At 44.2% G+C, this 27,888-nt stretch overlaps 1 protein-coding gene across 1 annotated transcript; it reads right to left on the bottom strand.

Moving 5' to 3' along the window:
• Positions 1-412: 412 nt before the first annotated feature.
• CHRND (cholinergic receptor nicotinic delta subunit) lies at positions 413-27,537 on the bottom strand. Its single transcript, XM_033959148.1, has 12 exons — positions 27,412-27,537; positions 21,467-21,612; positions 21,042-21,086; positions 18,287-18,396; positions 16,877-17,032; positions 13,585-13,700; positions 12,114-12,314; positions 11,895-12,006; positions 9,899-10,013; positions 6,099-6,309; positions 4,403-4,521; positions 413-1,917 (listed from the first exon to the last, which is right to left on the bottom strand). Exons 1-12 carry the CDS (start codon positions 27,461-27,463, stop codon positions 1,735-1,737), a joined length of 1,566 nt encoding a protein of 521 aa, XP_033815039.1. The 5' UTR covers positions 27,464-27,537; the 3' UTR covers positions 413-1,734.
• Between the last annotated feature and the right edge of the window lie 351 nt (positions 27,538-27,888).

Here is a 27,888-nt window from a genome sequence, read left to right on the forward strand (position 1 = left end):
AGCAGTGGTGTAACCCTTCCAAAACTCCCCCACACTTTTGTCCTGCGTCTCTCTCCTCTTCTCTGTCCCCATATCCGGTAACTTCCCCCCCACCCCCTGCTCTGCCTCAGAACCAATGTATTCCTGTAGAGAGGAAATAGGAAGTGACATCAACAAGGGTAGGACATGGCAGAGCTGACTGCAGACAGCTACAGCCAGTGACAGTTCTGAGGTAGAGCGGCAGGGAAGGGCATTTGCCAGGTCCTGGGATGGAGGAGAGGGAGACAACGGAGCATGGTGGCCACCGCTGAAGCGTTTTGGGGGTCTCATTGGCCACCAAGCAGGGTGGGCCTGTACTCACCCAGGCCCACCTTCAGCTATGCCACTGGTGCAAAGATATAAAGAGTGTTCCAGTTGTGCTAAGCATCACTGTTTTGATTAAAAACAAGTTCCAAATACATCTTGATATGTTTCCTGTATACGGGACAACCTATGACCCAGAAGGAGAGCCTCTCTGGTACTGAGTCTCTAGCCATGTGGAGACCATTCCCCCTACTATAGGAAGAGTCCCAGTGGAAACGCAGCTGGCCGTTAGGCATGGAAACACAGGGTCAGTGGGTGTGAACTACACTGGTGATCTTGATGTTACCATGATACCAGTCTTTAGCCCCCAATTTTGGGAAAATGTACATATTGCCACTGAGGCCACCAGGATGTGTGAGTCCAGTACATGTCCTGCCTCCTCCAAATAGATGAAAGGTCTTGCTTTATTCTAGTCCAGTGCTCACCAATCTTTCTACGGCCACAGCTCCAGACTACTCAGCCACAGGAAGTGTGTGACTCCCAGGGGGTGCAGGACAATGTGTCCCTCGGTCCCACATGCAAAGACCATCTATCCCCAATCTATCTGTATCACCATTTCGAATTTCCAGTGCTTACCTGTTCGCCTTCCCATCCTTGAAGGGCTGCAACACTATCATTCCAAGCAGGCAAATGGAACAAACATTTAACCAACTTTATTTCAAACGCACTTTATTATCAAATTTTCAGGAAGTCAATCAAAACTTATCTCTTTGATAAATTTCTCTGACTCCATTTCTGCCTTGATGCATTCCTAAAACACTCCCAAATAAACTAGATTAATCTTAACATGCTAACATAAGTTCAAAAGTTGTTTGTATTTCGCTGTCTATGTACAGTCTCTTCCTCTGTAAACTGCTCTGAACTACTTGTGGTATTGCAGTATATAAAAATAAAGTTATTATTTTTATTATTATGTTATTCCAATTTTTCACTATGTCCACGAGATTCTCTGAATCACTCGTCATCATCCGTCTTCTCAGTTTGGGAACTAGAAGAAATTATCACCGTTCCAGTCCATGTTAGATTCAGTTTCCGGAACAGTCTTCAGTTAGAGCAAGATGGGGTTAGGGCCAACATGTGCTGATGTTCCTACACCTCCAACCTGGCCTAAAATCTGGCCCTACCTTGCCTTGTTTCAGCCCCTTCCCTGTTAGATTATCCCTGGGTCATATAACTTACTTGTTTCCCATATCAAATGAATAAAAATACAAAAGAACATTAGCTAAGGAAGAGTCCAGTTTTAAACAGAACCTATCACACTTGGTACCATTCAACCGGATAAACACAGGATCCAAGAATGACTTTTTAAAAAAGATAAAGTTGCTGACCTCATCCTGCTCCTAGTCTGTTTCTGAGGGTGTCTAAATCCTTAGCCTAAGAGTTTACGGAACCCTAAAGGTAGCGCTTGTGCTCCTCAACATAGTCAAAAGGGTCCCCAGCAAATGGCAACGGAGGAGGGTGGTTGTAGCTGCCCTGGAGGAAGATCCACATGGTTCCCAGAACCATCACAGGGGTCACCAAAAACAAACAGAGGCGATCAACTGTTCTGGCGACTCGATTCCAGTTATCCTTCTCCTGGAAGCAAGAGAGAGAAGGAGACATGTCACGTGTCTGAGGAAAGGAGAGACGAGAGAGAGGAAAGCAGAAACGAGAAAAATGGACACGGAGATGAGAGAGTAGAAGAAAGGGGTGGAAATTAAAGCAAAAGGAAAGAGCTGACATGAGACAGGAGTGAGAATATGGTGTAAATCTTCTAATCTACAGTGTAGGCTTGTTCAGTGGCTTTCACTGGATCATGGTAGCCAAACACAAGCCTTTCCATCAGAAGCCACTAGCTACAAACGAAGTACTTTTACGAAGCTACACTAATATGAGGCTTCTTCAAAATGTTTCTGCACTTTCAGATTTTGGCGGAAGAAGTGGAAAGAAGGTGTGTTAGGACGATGGGAAAAATGTATCGCAAAACAGGGTGATTACATGGGAAAGTGATGTAATTTGCTTTTGAGATATTTAATAAATAGTGTTTAAAAAAAACCTTTTGAATGGGTTTCGTGCATCTTCACATGAAAAGCTATTTGGTCTTTTTCAATGATTTCTTTTTCGGACTGTGCTAATGTCACTGACCAAAGGAACTCGGGACTCCTTTCCGCCTTCTGTTTAGGGGGGGCGAGAGCCAGCTTTATTCACCAGTGCGCTTCACAGCGCTTCCGTGCCCATTCTTTGCCTCTAACACCCCCCTCCCTCCCAAATAATAAAAGTTAATGGCAAAATGCTTGAATGCATTCTTCCCATATTAACACCTCATGTGATTTCGAAAAAGGGCCCCTTAGCTTGGCTGCTTTGGGATCTAGCCTCACATTCTTCATCCGCCCACCGCCACTTACATTTGGCACCTCTTTCACATTTCAATCAAGGTTGGCACCGCAGTCACTTTTATTCAATCCAGAATTTCTCATTTATATCCTTATACACCAGGGGTCTCAAAGTCCCTCCTTGAGGGCCGCAATCCAGTCGGGTTTTCAGGATTTCCCCAATGAATATGCATGAGATCTATGTGCGTGCACTGCTTTCAATGCATATTCATTGGGGGAATCCTGAAAACCCGACTGGATTGCGGCCCTCAAGGAGGGACTTTGAGATCCCTGTTATACACCTATTTCTTATAGGACCCCTGAGGAAGACGTGTTCACCGAAACACGGACCGTGTAGGGTCTGGTAGGACAATTATGTGTGGACTATAAACATAAGAACATAAGAATTGCCAGCAGTCCGCTCACACGGTGGCCCCCAGGTCAAAGACCATTGCCCTAACTGAGACTAGCCCTACCTGCGTACGTTCTGGTTCAGCAGGAACCTGTCTAACTTTGTCTTGAATCCCTGGAGGGTGTTTTCCCCTATGACAGACTCTGGAAGAGCTTTCCAGTTTTCTACCACTCTCTCTCGTTCTCCCTACCTTGTTTTTATAATCATCATTTCGAGCATCCACATCGCTGTGGATTGCTGGGTTTTCTTTTGGCTTTTGTTGTCTTGAGCACCAGAATGTAACTGAGAAAAGGTGCGAGCTGGATCGATCAACCCAAATATCCCTTTTCTATTGTAATCAGTCCTGGCTGCAGTAGAGGAATGCAGATTCCTATCACCTGTTTCCCATTTCCAGTGGCATTGTAAGGGGAGGGTAGTGAGGGGGGGGGGGAGTCTGCCCCTCCTCACTTCCCATCCCCCGTAGCTCTAGTTGCTCACCGCTGCGAGCAACAATTTTAACGTGCTCAAGTTTCAAGTTTATTAAAAATTAGTTATCCCGCCTTTTCAAAATTACAAAATGGCTTTACAACTATAAAAAGCAAAAACAGGGTAATACAGAAACATTAAAATGAATAGTTAATTAATATCCAGTAGAGACAAGTACAAAGACTCACATATCAAACTGACACAAAAGGAAAGGGTAGAACTACAATAAGTTGAGAGAAAAGAACAATTAAGGAAAACGACGAAAGGTCCTGAGGACGAGGGGTCCTAAGATTTTAATCTGAACTGCTATAATTGCCACGGAAACTGGGCTAGTGATCAATTAAGGTGTCCTTAAAAAGCATTGCTTTTAAGCTGGTCTTGAAATGATCTAACGTGTAAATCTCTCGTAAATAAGCCGCTGCTGAATTCCAGAGCGTGGGGGCAGTAACAGAGAAAATATTATTGCGCCTCGTATGGATCATTGTTCGCAGATTATGATTAGATGACCGGAGAATTCGTTGAGAAGTGAGGGATATTAAAAGTCTATCAATGAATTCAGGCGGCCCCGTTTGTCTAGTTTTGAACGTGCTCCTCGCGACCGCGTTGTCCCTCCTGCTGACGTCAGTTCTGGGGGCTAGGCACAGGAAGTGACATCAACGGGTTGCGAGGAGCACATTGAAGTTCTTATTGCTTGCTGTGGTGAAGGGAAGGGGGGCCCCCACCTTCACTACACCACTGCCTCTGTCTAAGGCTCAGAGCCACACCATTTCTCCCTACGCTTCCAATGCTAAACCACCCCACCCCTGAGAGGAAATTCATAGCCCCCACCAACCTCATTGTAGTCGTTTTTGTCTCGCATGTGCTTAATGATGAAGTTGGTCCCATCTATGGCGGGCTTAATCTCGTTGTACAGCTGTTCCTGGATATCGTCTGCATCCTGGGGATTTGCCTCTGTCAAGAGAAATAGAGGGACTTTGCTTTTTTTAATGAATCAAGCCAAAGAAAAGAGCTAATTTCAACACAGTCCTTCCCCAGGAAAGTTCTCACCTCTAAGAAAGAGCTCTGGAGTCAAGAGGGACTAAAATCACATTGCTGTCAGGTGGAGTTTGTGGCTTTCATGGGGGGGGGGGCATTTTCCTAAACTTTTTCCAATTTTCAAAGTGATTTAAGTGGGCAGGAGAGGGTACTTTTAGCCAGGTGGGCCCGGGATGGTGTTTATATCAAGGGCGAGAAATTACATGCGTAGATTATTTTCAAATCTTTTCACATGGTTTTCAAGAGTAATGGGAAAAATAAAAATCGGCCTCTGGAGCTCCTTTTTCCCAGGGTCGTTTTCAAAGGAAGAACTGCTAAAAAGTCCTGTGGGCAAAAAGCAGAGGTGCCAACGTTGGGGGTGCCAAAACCTATTCAAATGAGCCCTCCCTGGACACAGTGAAAGAGCTTGCTCCAGACTGGGGGTGCTCAGTACGAGAATGACACGGTGACAAAATTCATCACCGTTCCCGTCCCCGCGGATAACCGCGGGAAATAATCCCATGTCATTTTCTAGTGTCTATTTCATCCTCTGTCCTTCTGCACCATCATTCTTCAAAGCAAAGCTTGCGGGTCAGTGGTTGTGGCCATTCATACTTGGATTCTTATGGGAGCCAAGGATAATGAAGCCATTGTGACATCACTGATGTGATTGGCTCTTAGGCACTGGTGGAATGAGGCATTATGACATCACAATATCTGCTCTGGATACCAGAGACTGTCATTCTGTAGTGTCTGTTTCAACCTCAGTCCTTCTACACCAGCATTCTTCAAAGCAAAGCTTGCGGGTAAGTGGTTGTGGCCATTCATACTTGGATTCTTCCCTCTTTCCTTAAAGAATGACATGAAGATGGTTTCCTGCGGTTATCCGTGGGGACGGGAACGGTGATGAATTTTGTCACCGTGTCATTCTCTACCAGCAGCACCCAATGGCATTCACAGAGTTTGATCCTATGGCTAAAAGTGTGCTTGGACTTTTCATTCATTGGGTACTTTTGAAAATTGCCTCATATGAGCCACTGTAACACACATAGAGATATTTAAAATTAAAGGGGTTGATTTTAGAAGTTTTAACTGGGCAGGAGAGGCATCTGCCTGGTTACCGTAATGCTGCCGAGTATCACAGCTAACCAGTTATTTCTTAACCAACTAAGTTGGCGGCTGGCCGAGGAGCGGGGTAGAGTGGCAACTCAGCCAGTTAGTGTCAGCCACTTACTGGCACGGCTGAATATCGACCCCATATTTTTTTTTGCCAAAATTTTATGCCAGATGAAAATTTTCATTCGACGAGGGAATAAATTCAGATGGCATTTCAGATCAGTGGTTAACAGCCAGTCAGATTTTCAGGATATCCACAATGAATGTACATTGCTTTCACTGCCTTCTTGGTAATAGCCATTGTGGAAATCCTGAAAACCCAACTGGTTGGGTGTGCCCCGAGTGCCCCGAGGACTGGATTGAGAAGCCCTGCTTTAGACTGTGGCTCACGTCCTTACGTGCGGGTGTGACTCTGCTGGCCAGCCCGTGGCGCTCTGACTGCTTTTCAAACATGAGCTCACTGCGTGACTTCACGGAGAAATATTCCTCTGCCTTGACGATGTAACCCACGGAACTACTGCGGCGTAGTAAGATGCTGTTCCAGGGTTCCGGCTCACTCTCCGCTGGCTGCGACATACGCAAAATACGAGGCAACTTGCACAAGAACAGCTAGGACCATGGGGAGGAGAGAGAAAAAAAATTGTCCACAAACAAAATTAATGGAGTAAAAAAAGTGATTTTAAAAAAACCTGTACAGCGATCAGGTTTCAGGATAGCCACAATGAGTATTTCTGAGACTGATTTGCATACACTGCCTCATCGATATGCAAATCTATTCCATGCATATTCATTGCGGATCTCCTGAAAATCCGAGGTGAGGAAACAACAAGGCAGCTGGACGACTAGATGCAACGTGAAAAGAAGACAAGAAGCAGACCAGACGAACAAAAGTAGCTTTAATCAGTGCCCAACATGGCTGCATCGGGGGCACAGAAGCAGCTGGCGACACGCAACAACTTCCGCCACTCACGGACACTGTGCACAGATTCCGCAAAAGGGGCCTAAAGTTGGGTGCCTTGGTTCACAAGCCTAGCTGATCTAGGCCCTAACTTAGTTATTTAAAAAGCTTAATCGGCACTGATAAGCAATTAGCATCTCATAATTGGCTTCAAATATAATTAATTGGATGGTAGGTGCATAGTGCCAGAAAGTAGGCGTGGTTAGGGGTGCTTTGCGCATTTTGGACTTAGGCGTCTGTATTTAGGCCAAGAAAACTCTGGCTTAAATAGGGTGCGATAGCGTACCACACCGCAGGTTGCTGAGCAAGATGCGTTCTATAGGATTGGGCGACACATTGACGAAATGGGTTGGGAACTGGCTTGGAGGTAGGCTTCAGAGGGTAGTGGTGAACGGCAACCCCTCCGAAATGATGGAGGTAATCAGTGGAGTGCCGCAGGGCTCGGTCCTGGGCCCGATCCTATTCAACATCTTTATAAGAGACTTGGCAGAGGAGCTCCGAGGTAAAATAACATTATTAACCGATGACGCCAAACTAAGCAATGTAGTGGGCAAAAGCACAACAGACATAAATTCAATGTCCGACAACATGATGCACGACCTACTCCTACTGGAGCGCTGGTCTAGGTCCTGGCAACTCAGCTTCAATGCCAAAAAATGCAAAGTCATGCACCTGGGCAGCCAAAATCCATGCAAGACTTACACCCTTAAAGGCGAGATCCTAACAAGAACTGAAGCAGAACGAGACTTAGGGGTGATCGTCAGTGAGAACATGAAGACTGCCAATCAAGTGGAGCAAGCTTCATCCAAGGCAAGGCAAATCATAGGTTGCATATGCAGGAGTTTTGTCAGCTGTAAGCCTGAAGTCATTATGCCATTGTATAGCTGCATGGTGAAGCCCCACCTGGAAATCTGTGTGCAATTCTGGAGGCCGCATTACCGTAAGGATGTGCTGAGACTGGAGTCGGTCCAGAGAATGGCCACCAGGATGGTCTCGGGACTCAAGAATCTCCCGTACGATAAGTTGCAGCTGTACTCACTCGAGGAATGCAGAGAGAGGGGTGACATGATCGAGACATTCAAGTATCTCACGGGCCGCATCGAGGTGGAAGAAGATATCTTCTTTTTCAAGGGTCTCGCGGCAACAAGGGGGCATCCGTGGAAAATCAGGGGCGGGAAACTGCATGGGGACACCAGGAAATTCTTTTTCACTGAAAGGGTGGTTGATCGCTGGAATAGTCTTCCACTTCAGATTATTGAGGCCAGCAGCGTGCCTGATTTTAAGGCCAAATGGGATAGACACGTGGGATCTATTCACAGAGAAAGGTAGGGGAGGGTCATTGGGGTGGGCAGACTAGATGGGCCGTGGCCCTTATCTGCCGTCTGTTTCTATGTTTCTATGGTTAAGATGCCCATAAATGGCTGACATGTGCTATGCGCCAGTGTTTTCGACCCCGTTTAGAGAACTGGAGCCTGGGTGCCCTCTCTTTTGTGGTCATTTTTTTAAATGTGTAAATGCTAATTGTTAGCGCATCACTCCCTGAGTTCCACCCAGTGCTTAAGATGTTGATTTTTTATTTTTGTTTAAATCTTTATTGATTTTCAAACTTTGACAGTGCAATACAATTGGTAAATCATAAAATACTGCCTAGAAAGCACTAATAACTCTACAATTATTACATTAAACAGTCATTTACTCCCATCCTCATCTTAAAGATGTTGATTTTTTTTGAACTGGCATCACCTGACAGTTACACGGTCAAATGATGTCTTGAATGCAAAGGACTGCACAGCTTGAATGTTTTCTTCGGAAGTGCTTTTATCCGATAACTGCGCAGCTGATCTTGTGATGTGACTCATCACTGCTGAAGATGTCATTAGCAAAGGAAAAATAGGACATTTTGTGCGTTTTTTGTTTGCTGATAACAGAGCGCATTATATGCACAGAGCGCATTTCTTTTGCAAACAATATACACTCTTGCCCAAAAGTGAAATGCACAAACTACCAGGGAAGCTTGTTCACGATTTTCATACAGTGTGCATTCTTTGCCAAGAGCTCTCACTCTGAACAATATTGCTCCCATAAGGGGAAAACAAAGATGAACATTCCCAGATACAACTGACCATCTTTAATCACCAGGACATAGTCAGAGCTCCGAGTTTCAGGTCTGGCTGAAGTTCCTGATCCTTGAGCTGCTCAGAGCTACAGAAACCCCAGCATGAGGCTGGGCTCAGGAATCCCTGAGGTAAAATGATCTGGAATACAGCAATAGCCAGTTAGAAACTGGATACTTGTGCTTGTACCTGTGTGACAGGGTGGAGTACCTGTCACTGCCAGCGGAGGGAGCCTGAGCAGGAGACAGGAGCTAATCTGCATAACAACCTGAAAAGGCTGCTGGGAGTAGTCCACTCACTCTGAGTAAGCTGTGATGCTAAAAGGACAGTTCCCAGGCAGAGAGCTGGAAAAAACAGTTGCTCTTTTCTGAGCATACAGGAATGGGGTAGAGAAAGAAGGGGTCTTACAGGGAACAGCTGAGAAGAGTTGGAAATAGCCCTCAGAGAGAGAGAGACTGGCTGGAAGGAGTTCTCAGTGCATGTATTCAGTATAAGATGACTGAGCAACTGTTAGAAGGGCTTGGAAGAAGGAGTAGCCAGAGGGTGCGGCAGAGCCTGGAGCCCAGGTGGGGCTTTGGCTTGACGATCGGTGGTGGGACTGGTGAAGTTCCAGGGAGTGGGAGGCCTAAGAGGCCAGAGATCATAGGGACTGGTGGTAGCCAGAAGCAGCCAGAAAGGTCCAAGGTTGAGGGGTTCTGCCAAGCAACCAGCGGAGGGACTGGCAAGGCTGGTGGCAACCGGCGGAGAGACCGGTGATGGCACTGGAAGCTGCCAGAGGAGCCCAGAGTAAGCAGTCTGACAGATCCAGGAGAATGCTGGCCAAAAGGTCTGGCAAGCAACCGGCGGAGTGACCAGCGGGGCTGGTGGTGACTGGTGGAGAGACTTGTGATGGTATTAGGAGCTACTGGAAGACCCAGAGGGCCAATGCGGAGTCGGGAGGGACCTGGAAGATCTATGGAGTCCAGGGGGAGATTTGGGGAAAGACCTGTATTTAAGAAACGTTTTAACCATGTTGTGTTTGGTTCAACCCCTCGGCCCAGTCACATGACAGCAACCTGCCAGCAAAATCTGCAGATAAAGTCTTCTCTCAGACAGGCGTGATCAGTATTTCTGTCCGTGAACCTACCTCTTTGAGCCACCGAGACATCATGTGTGTGCTGGGGGTCCGGAAATGAATGTTCAGCACAATAACACAGCTCACAACCACTACTGTGACCAGCAGCATGATAAACATTAGGTACCTGGAAGACCAGAAAACAGTGTATATTAACTGTTTGTTGTCTGACCTGGAACAGTGTTTCTCACCTCGGTCCTGGAGTCCCCTCATGCCAGTCAGGTTTTCAGGATATCCATAATGAATACGCATGAAAGAAATTTGCATAACACGGAGGCAGTGTACGCAAATCAAGTTTATCCTGAAAATCTGATTGGCAAGGGGGGATTCCAGGACTGAATTCAATACCACAGGTTTCATCCGAAGCCTTTTCCATTCTGTGTGGATGGGGAAACTTATTAGTCAAAGAGGCCCAAAAGCTTTACAGCATTTTCCCAAGTGTAGAGACCATTAAGGTTCTGTTTGTAAATCAACGCTGGAACCTTCAGTTGCTCTACCAGAATGAAGAAGTTTTTTTTTTGTTTTTTTTGGGGAGGGAAGTTTATCCTCACAGATTCCAGAACAGGAGCTCTGTCTTCCTTCCTGACTGACAAAATGGAAGGATACATCCCTTGGAGGGAAAACTTGCTCCAGCCCAGGGGGAGGTCTCCTGTCTTTGGTTCAGATCCACAGCCACTGCACCTCAATGCAAGGAGACCAGGATTTGGCTCCCAGGCCTTGGCTATCTCCCTCAATAACACGCTCTTAATCAATATGCATAGACTTTGTTACATTGAAGGCTTCTTCACTAGTGGTTGCTTCAAAAACATTAATTGCAGCGATTTGCTTAAAGTAAAATAAAGCTGCTTTATTCTTATCACAGGCAAAAAACCTCTACTCTCAGTATCACCAGTCAACCACCAAAGTTGAGCAGAGCGTCTATTGCAGTCATATATTGAAGTTGTGACTGTTTCCCAAAATCCGCTGCATTCAGACGGCTCCCAAACTTCCATCCATTTTAACAACGCTCTTCCAGCTCCCTACAAGGAAGATCGTTTCGCCGAACTCCAACGGCTGCGGCAGGGGAATGAAGACAAGGCTGCCATGAAAGTTTTGTCAGTGTTTGGCTCGTCTTCATTCCCCTGCCGCAGCCGTTGGAGTTCGGCGAAACGATCTTCCTTGTAGGGAGCTCAAAGAGCGTTGTTAAAATGGATGGAAGTTTGGGAGCCGTCTGAATGGCAGCGGATTTTGGGAAACAGTCACAACTTCAATATATGACTGCAATAGACGCTCTGCTCAACTTTGGTGGTTGACTGGTGATACTGAAAGTAGAGGTTTCTTGCCTGTGATAAGAATAAAGCAGCTTTATTTTACTTTATGCAAATGGCTGCAATATATGTTTTTGAAGCAACCGCTAGTGAAGAATCTTCATTGTGACAAAGTATTAAGAGTGTGTTATTCAACCATTTCTTCTTATGCAAGGGACTAACTCAACTTTTAACCTCCAGACTGCAGCATCTTAGCTGAGACTAAAAACGGAGGTTGGGGGGACCAGGGGCTGAGCTTTTAGGCATCCAGGCCTGGAGTAATCCAATGCAAAGAGGGCCTGGGAGGGGGAAGGGCAGTAGAGGAAGACAAGATAGATGACTGTTGCTGGTGGCAATAAATGAAAGAGGAGCAAAATTGTGTTTGCTTTTCAAAACAAAGAAATTTCACGGCGATCTGCTGTTCCAATTCAGATGAAAACACATCCCCCCAACTGCATTCCTGCCATGTCCCCTTTGCAATTTGCAAGGCAGTTAGAAAAAAGGAGATTCCCCCCCCCTCCATTCGTGTCTCCTGGTCTGCACATTTCTCAGGGAACAGGGTAGGGCACAGCCTGCAGCGGATTACCACATCTGACAATATGCAAACTCTCAAGAAATAACAGCAACTCAGGCATGAAGAATGTGAGTATAAGAAAAATAGCCCAGAAGCGCAAATGCCCTTTTCCAGCAAGGACTTGCATTTGACAGCCGGGAGCACTTACTTTCCAATGAGAGGAATTGCGAGAGAAGTTGCCGGCAGCCGCTGCGAAATGAGCAGCAGGAAAACAGCCTGGGCCAGCAAGACCGATATGGAGAGCGTCATCTTCTCTCCGCCTGAGGATGAAAAGCAGGTGTCATGTCAGTAAAATTCCACTGGGAAGATCCCAAAGAGTTTTGCTAGGAAAACAGAGGGTCATAAGAGGATGCAAGAAGGAACTTACTGTCTGCTGGCAAATAAAAGACCATGTTGACCATGAAGGAGATGAGCACACAAGGGATAATGATGTTGATGATATAGAAGAGAGGTTTGCGTTTGATGATCAGATAGAACGTTATATCCTGGTACTTGGTGCTCTCGGGGGACACACTCTTGTCAATATTTTTTCGGGCTGGCTTGTGAATAATCTCCCATTCACCATTTTCTGTAGAGAGATATAGACAGTGGCTTAGCGAGAGTAAGTGGCGCCCCCGCCCCTCGTGCCTTTTTTTAATTTTCCAGGTGTGAGCAACATTACAAACTCGCTGCCCACTTCGCGTCGTCTATCCCTCTGATGCCACGTCCTAAGCACAGGACCCAGAAGTGACATCAGAGAGAGGCGGCATGACGCAGGCAGCAAGTTCGTAATGTTGTTCGCGCAGGAAAAATGAAAGGGGCGCACTTTAGAGAGTTGCGTGGGGACAGAAATCCCACCCATCCCCGTGAGGAATCCCACCCGTCCCCACCCTTCCCCGCAAAGAATCCCTCCGTCCCCACTCATCCCCGCGAGGAATCCTCTCCGTCCCCATCCGTCCCCGTGAGGAATCCCCTCCGTCCCCACCAGTCCCTATAAACTACAGAAATAGTTATTTCATTTAATTATGCTACTGAATTAAAGGCTCTGGTAGAAGTCGGAGGGAGGGAGGGCTTTGCTTAAGCCCTTCCTCCGACATCAGCGCTGACATCGTGGAAGACTTCCGTTCCGATCGGCTGTGTGCTGCGGTAGGGCAGGTAGGGAGAAGACGAGCCTCGCATCCAACCCCACAGGAACCCCGCGACCCACGGAGGCGAACCTGCGGGATTCCCGTCATCCCCGTTCCCGTGCAGCTCTCTAGCGCACTTGCACAGCAGGGGGGATCAGGAAGGAGGGGCGGCAGAGAGGACCCCCTCCCCCTTCCCTTACTACACCAGTGGATATAGATGCAGTGAACAGAGGCATTGACATTTGAAAATGTAAATTAGCTCTGCCTGGGCGGAGTGAAAGATTTTGCGCTCAGCAGCCCCTGGTACCCAGATTCTGGGCCAATCACATAAAACACAGTCCTATCTTTATGTGGTTCAACTTATGAATGCATGGAGTTGGATAAATGATATCCAGCCGCATAGAACCAGGAATTCAGCGGATACGGCCTTTGATTGGGATAATCTAGGCATAAACTACGGAATGCCACCAGCTGATTAGTTTAAAAAAAACCCCATTTCTTCAAAATCCAGGAACAGTTGTTAGGTTTTTTTTAAAATTTTCCTTTCTATAGCTTGTAATTTGATTGTGTTGTTAGTCTCATGCCATAATGTATTTCTCTTTTTATATTTTTACCACTTTTCATTATGCAACACATTCCCAATTTATTGTGTCGATAAAGCTTCCTGAATACGAGATCAGCACAGGCTAAAAATCGCAAAGAAAAGGCAAAGGGAGAGGAAGGAGGACCTACCAGTGAAGCCTTCCGGGTCGATGATTATCCATTCCACGGGGTATTCCTTGCCTGTTTCAGGTTCAATATCCCTCTTCAGATGCATCGTGATCTCCTTTGCATTATACGTCAAAGAACTGGACACAGAAGAAGAAACCATACAAGGAAATCTCTTTAGTTCAAGCTACAAAACAAATCTCCGTCTCACTTTTTGTTCTTTTCAACTCAATGGAGTTAGACACAGGGGATTGACGATGTCTGTCCATCTGTCTGGGGGGCAAAGGAACTCTCCGTAATTGGATCAGATTGAACCAGGGAGAAAATCCAGAGAAAAGACCTCACGTTCAACAAGTTACAAGTTCATTAGAATTTGATGGATCGCTTAATTGGTTTGCTAAGCGATGTACAAAATTATTAAAAGAAAAGTGTGAATTACAAAAAGGACAAACCAAATGCCAAAATTCTTAGAGACAAGACAAACTTGAGTTGGGAGGAAGGGGGGGGGGAAAAGTTACAATTCTATTTAGAAGAAAAACAAAAAAGGAAAAGAACAAAAGGAAATGGGAGAGTTAAAATTTAAAAATATTAAGCAAATTTAAAGTTCAAGTATTATAAGCATCTTTAAAAAGATAAGATTTTAACGATTTTTTAAAGGAGGAGAGGTCTTTTTCATTTTTAATATAATGTGGTAATGAATTCCACCATTGGGGGCCCATTACAGAGAACATATCGGATCTTCTCGTGCCTACTATTTTCAAAGAGGGTATAGATAAGAGATTTTGGAAGGATGACCTGAGTGGACGTATTGTCTTATGGGGTGTTAACATTCTGGCTATGAATTGAGGTTCATTATAGGTTAGGGTTTTAAATATTAGCAGCATGAGCTTAAAAAGGATGCGATGATTGATAGGGAGCCAGTGAGAATCGATCAATAATGGCGTGACGTGGTCATATTTCTTAGCGTTATATATTAGTTTAATAGCTGTATTTTGGATAAGTTGAAGTCTTCTTTTTGGGAGATGTTAAGTAGTAGTGAGTTGCAGTAATCCATTTTAGCTATAATCAGTGAATGTATCAGAATATTAATCGATTTGGGCTCAAGAAATTTGGCGATTGATCGTATTAAACATATTTTGACTATATTATTGATATGTTCGTGGAACAGTAGTTTATCATCAAGAATTTTTAAGGTGGAAACGGACTCTAGTGAGATGTTATTTAGGACAAATGGGGTCTTCAAGCTTATGTCAGCCAGATCGGACTGGGGAGTCCAGAGCAATAAAGTCCCTCCAAAAATGACCCAATCCTCCAGGTAGTGCTTTCAAGCTACCCCTCTACCTCCTTTTTCAGTTATACATACACACACAAAGATACATCGCATCTAATAGCCAGTTATGGACAACAAACCTGCATGACATATAGTCCGTTGTGTTTTCCACTCCTTAAACCTTCTTGGCTGGCTTAATAAATGAACCATATACAATAGCTCTCACTGCTTCCTTCTGTGATACCTGGTAACTGTACCATTTGGTTACTACTGGTTGGTATGTGTACTGCCTCCTAGTGGTGAAGAAGCACAGTGATACCTGTTTGGCTTGGGACTGTCGAACCTTATGGTTAAACTGTAACATCCATCTTTTGAAAGAATGTTGACATAGTGATATTTAATGGTTAAATGTTTTATCAGACATCATCTCATTATTCCTTTTGAACCTGTTTGGCTACTCTTCCATTCAAACTATCCCCATCCTTTCCCTTCCAGACAAGAGACACACATATGTAGACAACAGGGAAACATGCAGAGGGCTTGGAAAAATGCACTGCATGCTTCCCAACGGGGAAATACTTTTAAAACCAATAAGAGGAAATATTTTTTTACTCAGAGAATAGTTAAGCTCTGGAACGCATTGCCAGAGGTTGTGGTAAGAATGGTTTAATGTAGCTGGTTTTAAAAAAGGTTTGGACAAGTTCCTGGAGGAAAAGTCCATAGTCTGTTATTGAGAAAGACATGGGGGAAGCCACTGCTAGCACTGGATCAGTAGCATGGAATGTTACTACTCCTTGGGTTTTGGCCAGGTTCTAGGGAGCTGGAATAGCCACCGTGAGAATGGGCTACTGGGCTTGATGGACCTTTGGTTTGACCCAGTAAGGCTATTCTTATGATCCTTTCATATCAACCTACTATCTTCCTCTCACTTTCACTACCACTACCACGGTAACCAGCACTTCCTTTTTCTTCTACTTATGTTTAGAGCTTCCATTTCTAGGTGTTTATAAATTGTGGACCTCCAAAATTAGATTCCTGAGAAGCCTAAAATTCATCTTACTTTAGGAGCATAGTAGTTATCTGGTTGATATTCAGAATGATTTAACTGGCCAGAAACAGCTGCTGACTGGTTAAGTCACTCGTTGGGGCACTTAAGCACTCAACCAGAGAGGTACTGAAAATGTCCACTCATTGGTGAGCTCAAAAATCAGCTATTTTCAGGATGTTCCAAGGGCGGAGTCATCACTGGGCCAACTTCCAACACTTAACCAGTCAAGTTCACCACATAAACTGCTAGACTGATCTTTTTGTCTAGAAAATTTGAAAGGGTTTCACCGCTCTTACATCAATTGCATGGCTTACGATTAGATACAGGATTAAGTTGAAGGTATCTTAAGGCTCCAAAACAATTAACATCTCTTTTACGTGTTCCAGCTAATTTTATTCTACGGAGTAACTATAGTTTTAAACTTCGGTTTCCAACTGTTTTTAGAGTAATTAGGAAGAGTCAACTGGTATGATCATTTTCTTATCAGGCTGTTCAGCCGTGGAACAGTCTTCCTTTACAAATAAGAAGACTGTTACCCGCTTAGTTGATAGAAAATTTTAAAATAAATAAATATATGATTTTTTGTAAAGCTTTTCTTTGTTGATAAACGTTACTCTTGATTTTAACTTTTTATAAGTATATGTGCTCCCCTTAATGTAGAGTTTCTCTTGTTGTAATCTGCTCTGAATCTGAATTGAAAAGCAGCGGAATATAAGATTATTGATTAGATTAGATAAGTAGGACCACTTGAAAATCAGTTCTGTCTTTATGTAGTGCCCCATCGCTGGTTAAGTGCTTTGCTTTAGCTGGCTCCACAAACCTGGAAATGGATTGCCGAAGAGTCTCTAAGAGCAAAGGACTCAGTTCCAAGAACCGTCGTCCGTGTCTGGTCTTCATCTGCCAATATTTACTGCCATTCGTGAACCAGAGGCCAGTCCTGATCAGCTGTTGAATGGGCTGGTACCACAATGTCTGAAGCTGAGCAGCAGGGCCCTTACCTGAACTTCAGGGAGCAGTTCTGCCAGTCGAAAGGGAAGAAGTTAACGTTGATGGGACAGGCACTGCGGAAGATGGCAGGGGGCAGCCAGTACACGTAGCCATCATTGCTCACCAGCACATTGCAGTAATAGGCCACCTCGAAAGTACCATCGTTACTGGGCAAGAGAAAGAGACAAAAAGCCTATTAAAATGCCACGAGTGCCATACACTCTTGTCTGTGAGGGGACTTGAAACCTTCTTGGAAATGACTTTGGCAAAAATAACGTTGCCAGCTTTTCACTTTTATGGAGCACATTACAAGGCCTTATTTTACTTTTAAATTCCACGAATACATAAAATGGCAATAAATAATAAAGGGGTTGATATTCAGGAGTTATCTGGATAGGTCCAACTCCTGCCCACACAGCACCTGCTCCAGGTCCAACCAGGATTTGCAATGGTGCCTATGCGGGACAGAACCAAAAATTACCCAGGCACCGCCAAGATTCAGTGGTAATAACTAGATAACTCTCTGGTTAATTTAGAACAGAACAAAGGCTGCTCTCAGTTAAACAAGAAGCTAACCAGCCCCTGCCTCTGAGTATTGGAAGGGCTCAGGTAACTCCCAAGGGCTGCCAGTGCCCAGATAAGGGTTGGGACTAAACATTTGGGTCTAATTTAGCACTGAGCTGAGCCCGATGGCTCAGAGATTTTATTGCAGAAATAAAGCAGCTAATCTACCAACTGAGTGGCAGGATTATGGGCTACTGTGTACCAGATCCACGTTTGGTTCCGCTTCTTTGATGAGCTAAGGTTGGAGTTGCTGTGGAGGAAGCCTTCAGAGAACCCAGGGAGGGCCATCTCTTGGCTGCAGTCTGTTGCACGACTCATCTTCTACCAACCTCGCTACACTCCTTAAGTCACTTCACTGGCTCCCTATCTTCCATCGTATACAGTTCAAGTTCCTATTGCTGACCTTCTGCTGCCCCTCAATATCTCTCCTCGCTTCTCTCTCCTTACACACCTCCCAGAGAACTCTGTTCCTCAGATAAGTCATTCTTAACGTTACCCTTCTCCTCCACTGCCAATTCCAGACTTTGTCCAACATGCTCCTTCCCAGTGCTCACCATCCTAGCCAGCTGATTAACCAAACCCCCTAACTGTGTCCCCCACCCTGGCATCCTGTTTGTCTGTCTTCTCTGTTTAGATTGTAAGCTCCTTCGAGCAGGAACTGCCTCCTTTGTGACTCTCTGGTAGTGCTATAGAAAGAATTAACAGTAGTAGTAGAGTATCATCATTGCACTTGACTTAGGGTACGTGTGATACCAGGATCCAGGAGGGCCTGTGATGGACTGATAGGTTTGTGGTCTAGGGGTATCTCAGCCAGGCAGTTGTTAGGGGTAAATGATGGGAAAGAGATCTCTTCTCACTTGTTCTCCAAGATGATCTTGGGTTGCCAGACCATGGAAGGTGGAAGGCGAATGACGGAAATGTCACTGAACTCGGATGTATTCCATTCCAGTCTATTGTCAAACCAACCCTATACAAAGGAAAAACCCAAAGAAAAGCTTTAGTCCTGACCCAGACCACATCACGTTTCTCAACTGCAATAGAAAAAGAAGAACCCAACAGTTCTGAAGTGAAGGGGTTGCAACCAAAAAGCGAAAAGAAGACTGTGGAAGCAATGTCCATGATGCAGGATTTTAATTCAGTCAGTCAAAATGTATCATAACAATAGAAAGTTAAAGACCCGACACGGTCCTTGTTTCGACAAACCGTCTTCCTCAGGGGTCCTAAAATGATAAGTTCAATGATAAAAAAATGTGGATATAGAACAAAACTACAGAAAAAAATCCTGTTCGTATCATTTCCAACATGTCCAAACTTCCATGTGAGAAAGGGTAGCCTTAGCTGAGCGTCAGAAGATGGTTTGTCGAAACACAGACCGCGTTGGCTCTTTAACTTTCCATGCATATGTGGATTCTATTGTGTGATTTTGATTGAATTAAAATCCTGCATCACGGACATTGCTTCCGCAGTCTTCTTTTTGCTTCGATCATTTTAGTGGGTCAACTCCGGCACAGCCAAATGGCGACCAGAGGCAAAAGGAGTTGCCTCCCTGTGCCAAAGCAGCAGAGAAGGTCAACTGCTAACACACGATTAAAAGCAGCAGGCGATGATGCTTTACGAAGACCCTTCCTGCTGCTGCAGCACGAGGATGCAATCCAGTGGGTGATCACAGCTCATCAGCGGGTGCACATTCTATACCCAAATTCAGCTCTTAAACAGGTACTCATTCCTGTCCCCGTGCAAATGATTACACAGGGGGTAAATTTATAAGCAGCGTTTTACACATGTATTCTGCTACGAAAATTACTCCCATACAAAGTAATTTCACAAAGGATTTTTCATGTGAAATAAAAAGACTTCTAATATTACTCCATGAGTTACAATCTGCATGTATTTCTATGTGACCCACATGTAAGCATGTTTAGACATACTATGGCCAGTGTGTGAACAGAGTTGTGAAGTCCACGCATAGGTTATAAAGTATATAGCTACATGTACACTTCAAAGGTGTGTATTTGCACCAGCTCCTGAGCTGAGAGAAATGCATACACAGTAGCTACATTATACTGTGGTCACAATTTCAGCATGTTTTGTGAGGCCTTCTGGTATCAAACAGCCCTCACTGAGACACTTCTTCCTACTCCTTCAGACTCGAGGCTTCACGAGCCACCATAGGATGAGGGATCAAACCCCCCAGAAGCAAAAAAACATTACTTCTCTTCAGTTTTTAGGCCAAGGATGACTCGGAGAGGGCCAGGAAAGAGCTGATTGGGGATTTTAAGAGAATGGATGGTGTTCGCGCGTCACCCTGTGTTTGTGTTGTTTTAACAGAGAACAAAGGTTTCTGGGGCTGGATATGTGACGGGTGTTACTGCTTGATGACATAGACAAGGGGAATGCCGCTGCTTGCCCTGGATCGATGACATGGAACGTTGCTGCAGTTTGGGGGTTTTCCAGGTACTTCTGGCTTGGATTGATCTCCGTGAAGACGAGATACTGGGCTAGATGGACCATTGGTCGGTGACCCGTCAAAAGCGCGCAGGACATTGGCGCACAGACAATCCCGCTCCAACATTTGCGTGAAGGACAAATGTGCACCGCCGCTTTCAGGCCTTCCCCTTTGCGCTCGGAGGGGAGGGTGTGGGGGGGGACCTCCCCCCCACTACACTGAAAACTCCCAAACAGCGAAAATGGGAAGGAGAATGGGAGTTTTTAGTGTTCTGGAGGGGTTCCTCCCCAACCCCCCTCCAACGGGAGCACGAGGAGTTGTAAGTGTAGTGGGTGGGGGGGGCCCACACACCCCTTCAGAACACAAACAGGAAGGCCTCAAACCTGCGGAAGTGGCGGCGTGCATTTGTCCTCTAAGCAAATGTTGGGGCGGGATTGTCAGCGCACCAATGTCCTCTGCGCTTTAGACGGTGTCCCCATTGGTCTGACCCAGGAAGGCTATTTAATCAGCGCATGAACACTTACTATATAAAATTGCGCTGAATCTGCTAAGGCGATACTTTTTCAAAGACATGATTGAAAGTTTGGTCGTCTGTAATGGAATTTATATTGTAACTGGGTGACCTGATGTTGGTACCTGGAAGCTGATCAATAACCCAACTGATTGGAGATGACAGGCCATGGGTACTGTTTTTCCTGAGGCATGAAACACTCTCAAGGCGCTCTCTTTCGTGTGCCCTATGTACTCATTCTGAAGGATAACACTGCCCTCTAATGGCAAAGGGAAGCAAGTAACAAAAATCAAAATTTGAGAAAACCAGGGAAAACGTGTTTTGAAATACAGTAATTGGTTTGTGTTGTCAGGTAAACTTTCACAAAAAGGGGCCTCTACAACCTTTAGTTCAAGCAGGATTACATTCATGTGTACCCCTCGCTTCCCCAAACTCAGATAAGCCATTAATCCGATTTCGATAAAAATGTCACTCGCTTCTGTTTGCCACCGGGGGGCAGTCTGATTCAATCTGCCCACGTCCACCTGCTCACGCCGTGTCTCCATAAAACAAAGCAAGTCATTTCATGTTACAGTACTTTTCAATATATATCGTTGCTTCTGTCACTCCCAGCCATACATGGACTAAACAGCACGTGGAGCTCTGAAAAACTTACATGCTCAATCCAGAGGTTCGCTGTGAGGGTTTCATCAATCTCTTTCTGCAATAACACCAAATTGAGAATGGTTAGAAGCGTGTCATTGGCAGCCGTTGCATGCTATGCTCTCTGTTTTTGTTTCTGGTTTTTCAAATCTATTCTCAGAACCAGGACTAACTTTTGGGATGTCCAAGCCACATTCAAGAGGGCACTGCTGCAGCCCTGCTCTCCTGTGCATCCAGCCTGAACCCAATGTGTGATGGATGTAAACCGAATGTGATGAGGAAGAGACGTGCATGGGGCTGAAGGGTTTGTGTCTGCATCTAGAGATGCTGCTTGAGAGCAGCTATATAGTCAACAGCTTAGGAGGTATCAGTAGAACAGAGCATAGATGTTGAGATGAAGCAATTTCTACAGAGAGACTACACCAGAGCCAGGCTTACTAGAGAGATGAGGTTAGAAAGGGTCAGAGCCAGGTACACATCCACTGCTTCATCCTGGCTTTTCACTGGACGGACGTCTTTGTTGTACCCGCGCTCTTCGAAGAGGTGGTTGATGAGATGTTCCTCTTGACTAATGCACAAGGAACCTGCAGATGAAGAGACAGACCTGTCAGAGGGAGGATGCTCCAGCCTTTTACAAGGAGGGAGTGTGATCCAGTGGGGTTCTCCAGCCAGTCGGGGTTTCAGGAGAACCACATGAATATGCATATGATAGATTTGCCTGAGGGTTTTCACGGTGTGCAAATCTGCCTCATGCCTTCTTTGTGTCTCTTCTGAAACTCTGACTGGCCTGGGATGAGAGCTTCCCCTTCTCTTCCTATCTCCCTAGTGTTAGAGAGTAATAGACTGAGAAGGAGGGGCAGGGTTCAAATCTGCTTCTTCTAGTCCCTTTTCTCCCATTGGCTCTGATCATTTGACTCTGTGCTCTTCAGGGCATGCACCCGTCACATCTAAATATCTATTGCCGCTGTGCTGTGTATATCTATATCCAGCAGCCTCCTTTTTCTTCTCCCTACTCGGCAGCTATCCCTTAATCACGAATCCCATCACCTCAAAGTTTTAGCATGTTTCTGCCTCTTAAAGGAAGGAAAACTGAATTTCTGATTTTAAAATAAGAGAACCGAAGCTGCCAATTCAAAGTCCTCCAGTGTTGCACCAGTGTCTGAAAGGATCTCTAGGGGTACAGCTTCAGAATGGGGAGAGACGGGGACAAGAGTGTAGCTACCACTGAGCGAGCACAGCAAAATGCCAAGGGCCCCCACATACACCTGGGTCCTGACGTTGCACCAGCTTCACTTCACCTAGAGTCCAGCATCGCTACCAGCCCTCCATAGATGGCAGAAAGAAACCTGCTTCTTTGGCTAGTGTGGCCTTTCTTGTGGGCAGACTTTAAGGAAGTGGGATTCATGTGGAGGACCAGCAGTGTGTGAGGGGAGGGGGGGGGGAGATGCTACACTGAAGGGGGGAGGGGAAGAGAGGGAGTAGAGAGAGAGACTGGACCAGGAAAGGGATAGGGATAGATTCTGGATCAACCACCTCCAATTATTAAAAAAGAGTTGATAAACAAGACTAAGAATGTTATAATGCCCCTGTATCGCTCCATAGTGCAATCTCACCTGGAGTATTGCATTCAATTCTGGTCTCTTTATCTCAAGAAAGATATAGCAGCGCTAGAAAAGGTTCAAAGAAGAGCGACCAAGATGATAAAGGAGTTGGAACTCCTCTCGTATGAGGAAAGACTAAAAAGTTTTGGGCTCTTCAGCTTGGAAAAGAGACGGCTGAAGGGAGATAGGATTGAAGTCAACAAAATCCCGAGCAGAGTAGAACGGGTACAAGTGGGTCGATTTTTCGCTCCATCAAAAAGTGCTAAGATTAGGGGACACTCGATGAAGTTACAGGGGAATACTTTTATAACCAATAGGAGGAAACATTTTTTTTACTCTGGAACACGTTGCCAGAGGATGTGGTAAGAACGGATAGCGTAGCTGGTTTTAAGAAAGGTTTGAGAGAAACCAAAGAAACACCGTGGAGAGACGATGTTCCTGAAATGGATTTTATTGTTAAAGGATTATATCTAAAAAATCAACATAGCAATCCACAGACAAACCTTTAGGACCTAGTTCGCTGAATTTTGTTTTTGCATCGCGGTTTATACAGAGCTTCTACACATCGTTACTTTTGGATTGTTTAGCTTTTCCACATATTCTCCACTCTAGGATTAGCAGGGACCCCTGAGGAAGACTCTCTTGTCGAAATACAGACCGTGTTGGGTCCAACGCTCCCAGTGAACTAGGTCCTAAAGGTTTGTCTGTAGATTGCTATGTTGATTTTTTTAATATAATCTTTTAATAATAAAGTCCTTTTCAGGAACATCGTCTCTCCACAGTGTTTCTTTGGTTTCTCTCAAACCTTTTTTAAAACCAGCTTCATTAACAGCTCTTACCACACATCCTCTGGCAACGTGTTTCAGAGCTTAACTACGTATTCTCTGAGTGCAAAAATATTTCCCCCTATTGGTTTTAAAAGTATTTCCCAGTAACTTCACCGAGTGTCCCCTAGTCTTTGTAATTTTTGACGGAGTTCTACTCCACTCAGGATTTTGTGTTGCTTTGGTTTCTCTTGGACTTTTTACTCTCTGTGGATCATTCAGGGTCAATTTTTTTGCTTTCTTTAAAAAAATGTTTGGACATGTTCTATTGAGACAGACAGGGGGGAACCAATGCTTGTCCTGGGTTGGTAGCGTGGGTCTTTGCCAGGTACCTGTAACCTGGATTGGCCACTGTGAAGACAGGATATTGGGCTTTATGGACCATTGGTCTGACCCAGTAAGACAATTTTTATGTTCTACACTATCTACTCTTACCACAACCTCTGGCAATGCGTTCCAGAGCTTAACCATTCTCTGAGTGAAAAATATTTCCTCCTATTGGTTTTAAAAGTATTTCCCTGTAACTTCCTCATGCTCCAAGTTAGTGGAGCTCCCATCGATGCTCTCCACAGCCCATCCAACACCAAATCATCACATATCTAATCTAATCTAGTCTTCAATTTATATACCGGGTTATCTCCCAACGGAGCTCGACTCAGTTCACATGCAATTAAGACTAGAGTACATAAGAAAGAGAACATAGAGAAAAAAAGCTGGATTTGATACTTTAGTTAAGCCATTTAAGTTTTGTACAAACAGCAGAGTTTTCAGGGCTTTATGAAATTGTTGTAGCTGGCCTATCAGTCGATACAGCGGCATTCAGAACCCTAGTCCAATCCCTCGTACTGAGTCTACTTGACTACTGTAACATCGCCTATTTAGCAATTTCCCAAAAGAACACGCAGCGTTTACAATTGATGCAAAATGCAGCGGTCAAACTGATCTTTGGACTGAGGAAGTTTGACCACGTGACACCCTACTACCGGCAGCTGCATTGGCTGCCAATGGAGGCCCGCGTAAAGTTTCAATTTGCCTGTTTCTGCTTCAAAGCCCCTAAATATATAACTGACCTTTTTGTCTTCTCAGCCAACAGACACAAGAGAAGCTCACATTCCAACTTTGTTTCCCCCCCAGTGAGAGGTTGTAAACTGAAAAACCACCATGAACATCTTCTCTCGCACCAAGCAGCATCATGGGGTAAAGACCTAGAACAATTGCTTTCGCCCACTACTTATGAGGAATTTAGGAAACGTCTGAAAACACACCTGTTCCTAAAGTATCTAGACAACTGATCCTCTCTTCTCTCTCCCCTCTATAGCGATTCACTTGTTCTATTGATCACTCTCTCCTCAAAAATGGATTTCCTGTCCTATTAACCCTTTCTTCCTCCCCTCTTAAAGTCAATCAATTTGTACCTTTGCTTAATCTTTGTAAACCGCATAGAACTTCACGGTATTGCGGTATATAAGCTGTTATTATTATTATTATTATTATTATTAATAATGGAGTCAGGAAGTCCATTCCACAACTCTACCAGCTTGAAGGCAAAAGATTGACTAAGCTTTCCTATAGACTTAATACCCTTAAAAGAAAGGAAAGATAGTTTATATCTCTGTGTATTCCTCAAATGACAAGATCTGAAGGGGTTCCAATATAAGGGAACTAAAGGGTCAAATATTCCATAGAGAAGCTTAAAGATAATACATGCACATTTGAATTGAATCCTGAAGCGGACTGGAAGCCAGTGAAGCTTTCTCAACAAAGGAGAAACATGATTGTACTTTCGCTTCCTGAATATAAGCTTAGCTGCCGTATTTTGTATCAGCTGGTCGTTATAGACTTAATGCTTAATGCCTAAATAGACTGAATTACAATAGTCTAGCTGGGCAAGCCCTGTAGATTGTACCAATAGTGAAAAATGTTCTAACTTTTCTCAACATACGTAGACTAAAAAAACACTTTTTTTTGTCAAAGAATTTATCTGTTCGTGAAATGAAAGTGATGAATCAAGGATGATACCCAATACTCTAGAGGAAAAATCTACGTGCAATGAGATATCTGTATTCAGTATAAGAGAAGTAGGAAGTTTTTCTAAACCCAAAACAATTTGGTTTTAGCAGCGTTCAATTTCATTTGGATGGACAATGCCCACATTTGGAGTTTAGAAATACAGCAGAAGCCAAATTGCTGAGATCAGAGTCGACTTCCAATAAGATAAAAAATATGGGACACAAGTCTGTCCAGAACTGGCCTTAACTCTTTAATTTACATTCTTTGTTTTCTAATTAGAGATCCTCTAAGTTTATCCCTCGCTTTTTTTGAATTCTGTCACCGTTTTACTCTCTCTCGCTTCCCTCGGGAGGTCTTTCCAGGCATCTACCACCCTCTCTGTGAAAAAGAATTTCCTAACATTGTTCCTGAATCTTCCTTCTTGCAACCTCAAATTATGTCCTTTGAATTCACTTTTCACTTGAGATTAAAGGGAGAGAATGGGAACCTTTATTGTGTCTCTGCTTTCATCTATAGCTTCCTCTTTGGGGGGATTAGATCCTTGTTTATTTTCGATAGTTACAAGAAGGCAGTTAAAAATTACTTATTTCATAAATTTGTTCTAGCTTAACATGTCTGTTAAACTTCACTGGCTCCCAGGAATCTCTAGGGTTTATTTGAACATTTCAGATCTTCCTCCTTTAATTCCACTATCTTGCAACTCTGTGAGACCTGATATTACCAGATCTATCCAAAAGCTTAAATGATCTTTCCCCTCGTTAAAAGGCGTTATCTATATTGGAAAATTAGGGAAATCTCTTTACTTTAAAATTACTGAGCTTTGGAATAATTTTCCTGTCCAGCTGCGTAACTTGGGCTCTTTCCAATTATTTCGAAAGCATCTGAAAACCTGGCTATTTTCAAAAATGTAAATTTCGCTGCTCTCTATATAATCACTAATTCTTATTATATTTTCTTTTTTTTTAAATTTTTTGTAAACCGTGCCGAGCTCTATCTTCATAGAGTAGATGCGGTATAAGTTTAGTTTAATGATCCCAGATATACGAGGATTCTTCAAAACATTTCCACCCTTTCATATTTTCACGCTCAACAAAAAAACATTCTTTTCTGATGGCATTAAGAGTTAGTAGGATGCTGGAAAAAATGTATTGCAAAAAAAAAAAAACCAACAAAACAGGGTGATTATGTAGAAAAGTGATGTCATATGCTTTTTTGGATATTTAATAAATAATGTCCCAAAAAAATAAAAGTGTAGAAATGTTTTGAAGATCTAGTAGTTTATTCCTAATTTCATCTGCTTAGAACTTATAAGGTGTTTGTGGAATAAAAGCAACTTTGACTATAATTAACTGTAACTGTACAATGTATTTAGACATTTCACATTACTGCCCTTCCTGCTGTGGTGAGAAGAACTCAAAGCTTCAGTGCCTAGTGCTCACAAGTCCTTCCAACACCCCCACACCCCCTCACATTCCCCCTCCCCCCCCCCCACATACATACACACAGGGCTCTTCCCTCCCTAAACCTTCAGAACTCTCTTCCCCAAACACTGCTACCCTCCCTCATAAGATACCCACACAAGATTGTCCTGCAAATACAAATATAGTCTGTCTGTCCTCCAGCCACTTTCCACCCCTCCCAAAAATGCTGGGCTGCACATTTATCTACATTTTACTTTAGTGCAAGAATCGATACTGATATGTTGAGGAGAATTTTGTAATATTCAGAAAACCAGAGCAACCTCCTGCACCGAGTGGGAAATTTTTAATAAGTCCACCCTAAAAGTCTCGCATGAGTGAGAATAACCATGTCGGCTTTCCATTTCAGGGCCAGTGAAGAGAGTTAAAAGATTTTTGAGCATGGCCTGTGTGCAGTGCTGAGGTTTATTTCCTAGAGAGGAGACCAGGCTGGTTGGAAGCCCAAGTCCCAGAAGAAGTTGGATACCTACCTGAGAAAGTGGAGGTGTAGAGCAAGACCAGGTGAATGAGGACTCTCTCCATGGTCTCCTTCTGCGTGTCCGGCCTTGTGTCTTCTTCCACTGTGGAAGAACAGGAACATGAAATAGAAATACAACTCTGGAACGAGGAAAGACAGGGCCAGGTGCAAGAAGGAAAAAAGTTTCAGAACAAGCCTGGCCAAGGATTAGAAAGAGAAATATGATCGCAGGGGCAGATGTGTATGGAAAGAGATTGATTTAAATAAATATACGAGATGGACCTTGGCAGGAAAAGGAAACAAGAATTAAACGAGGTGAAAATCACAATGGCTAATGAGTCTAGAGCCAGGTTCTTCCTGGACTTCCTGAGCTCCAGAAAAAGGATAATCAGAAGGAATTATTTTGTGGACTCTTGCAATTCTCTTGCTGTTGTTCACAGGCTTTGGGGATGATCTACTGCAGTGAGATTAAGGGCTCCTTTTATCAAGC

This window comes from Geotrypetes seraphini, chromosome 9 (genome assembly GCF_902459505.1).
Source record: "Geotrypetes seraphini chromosome 9, aGeoSer1.1, whole genome shotgun sequence".
NCBI classification, from domain to species: domain Eukaryota; kingdom Metazoa; phylum Chordata; class Amphibia; order Gymnophiona; family Dermophiidae; genus Geotrypetes; species Geotrypetes seraphini.

Coding starts and splice junctions, on each gene's coding strand:
- CHRND (XM_033959148.1), bottom strand. CDS start 27,463: ATGGAGAGAGTCCTCATTCACCTGGTCTTGCTCTACACCTCCACTTTC. Junction 12,315..13,584: donor CGACCCGGAAGGCTTCACTG/GTAGGTCCTCCT, acceptor ATCTCTCTACAG/AAAATGGTGAATGGGAGATT. Junction 4,522..6,098: donor CAGCAGAGTCACACCCGCAC/GTAAGGACGTGA, acceptor TTCTCTTGACAG/AGGCAAATCCCCAGGATGCA.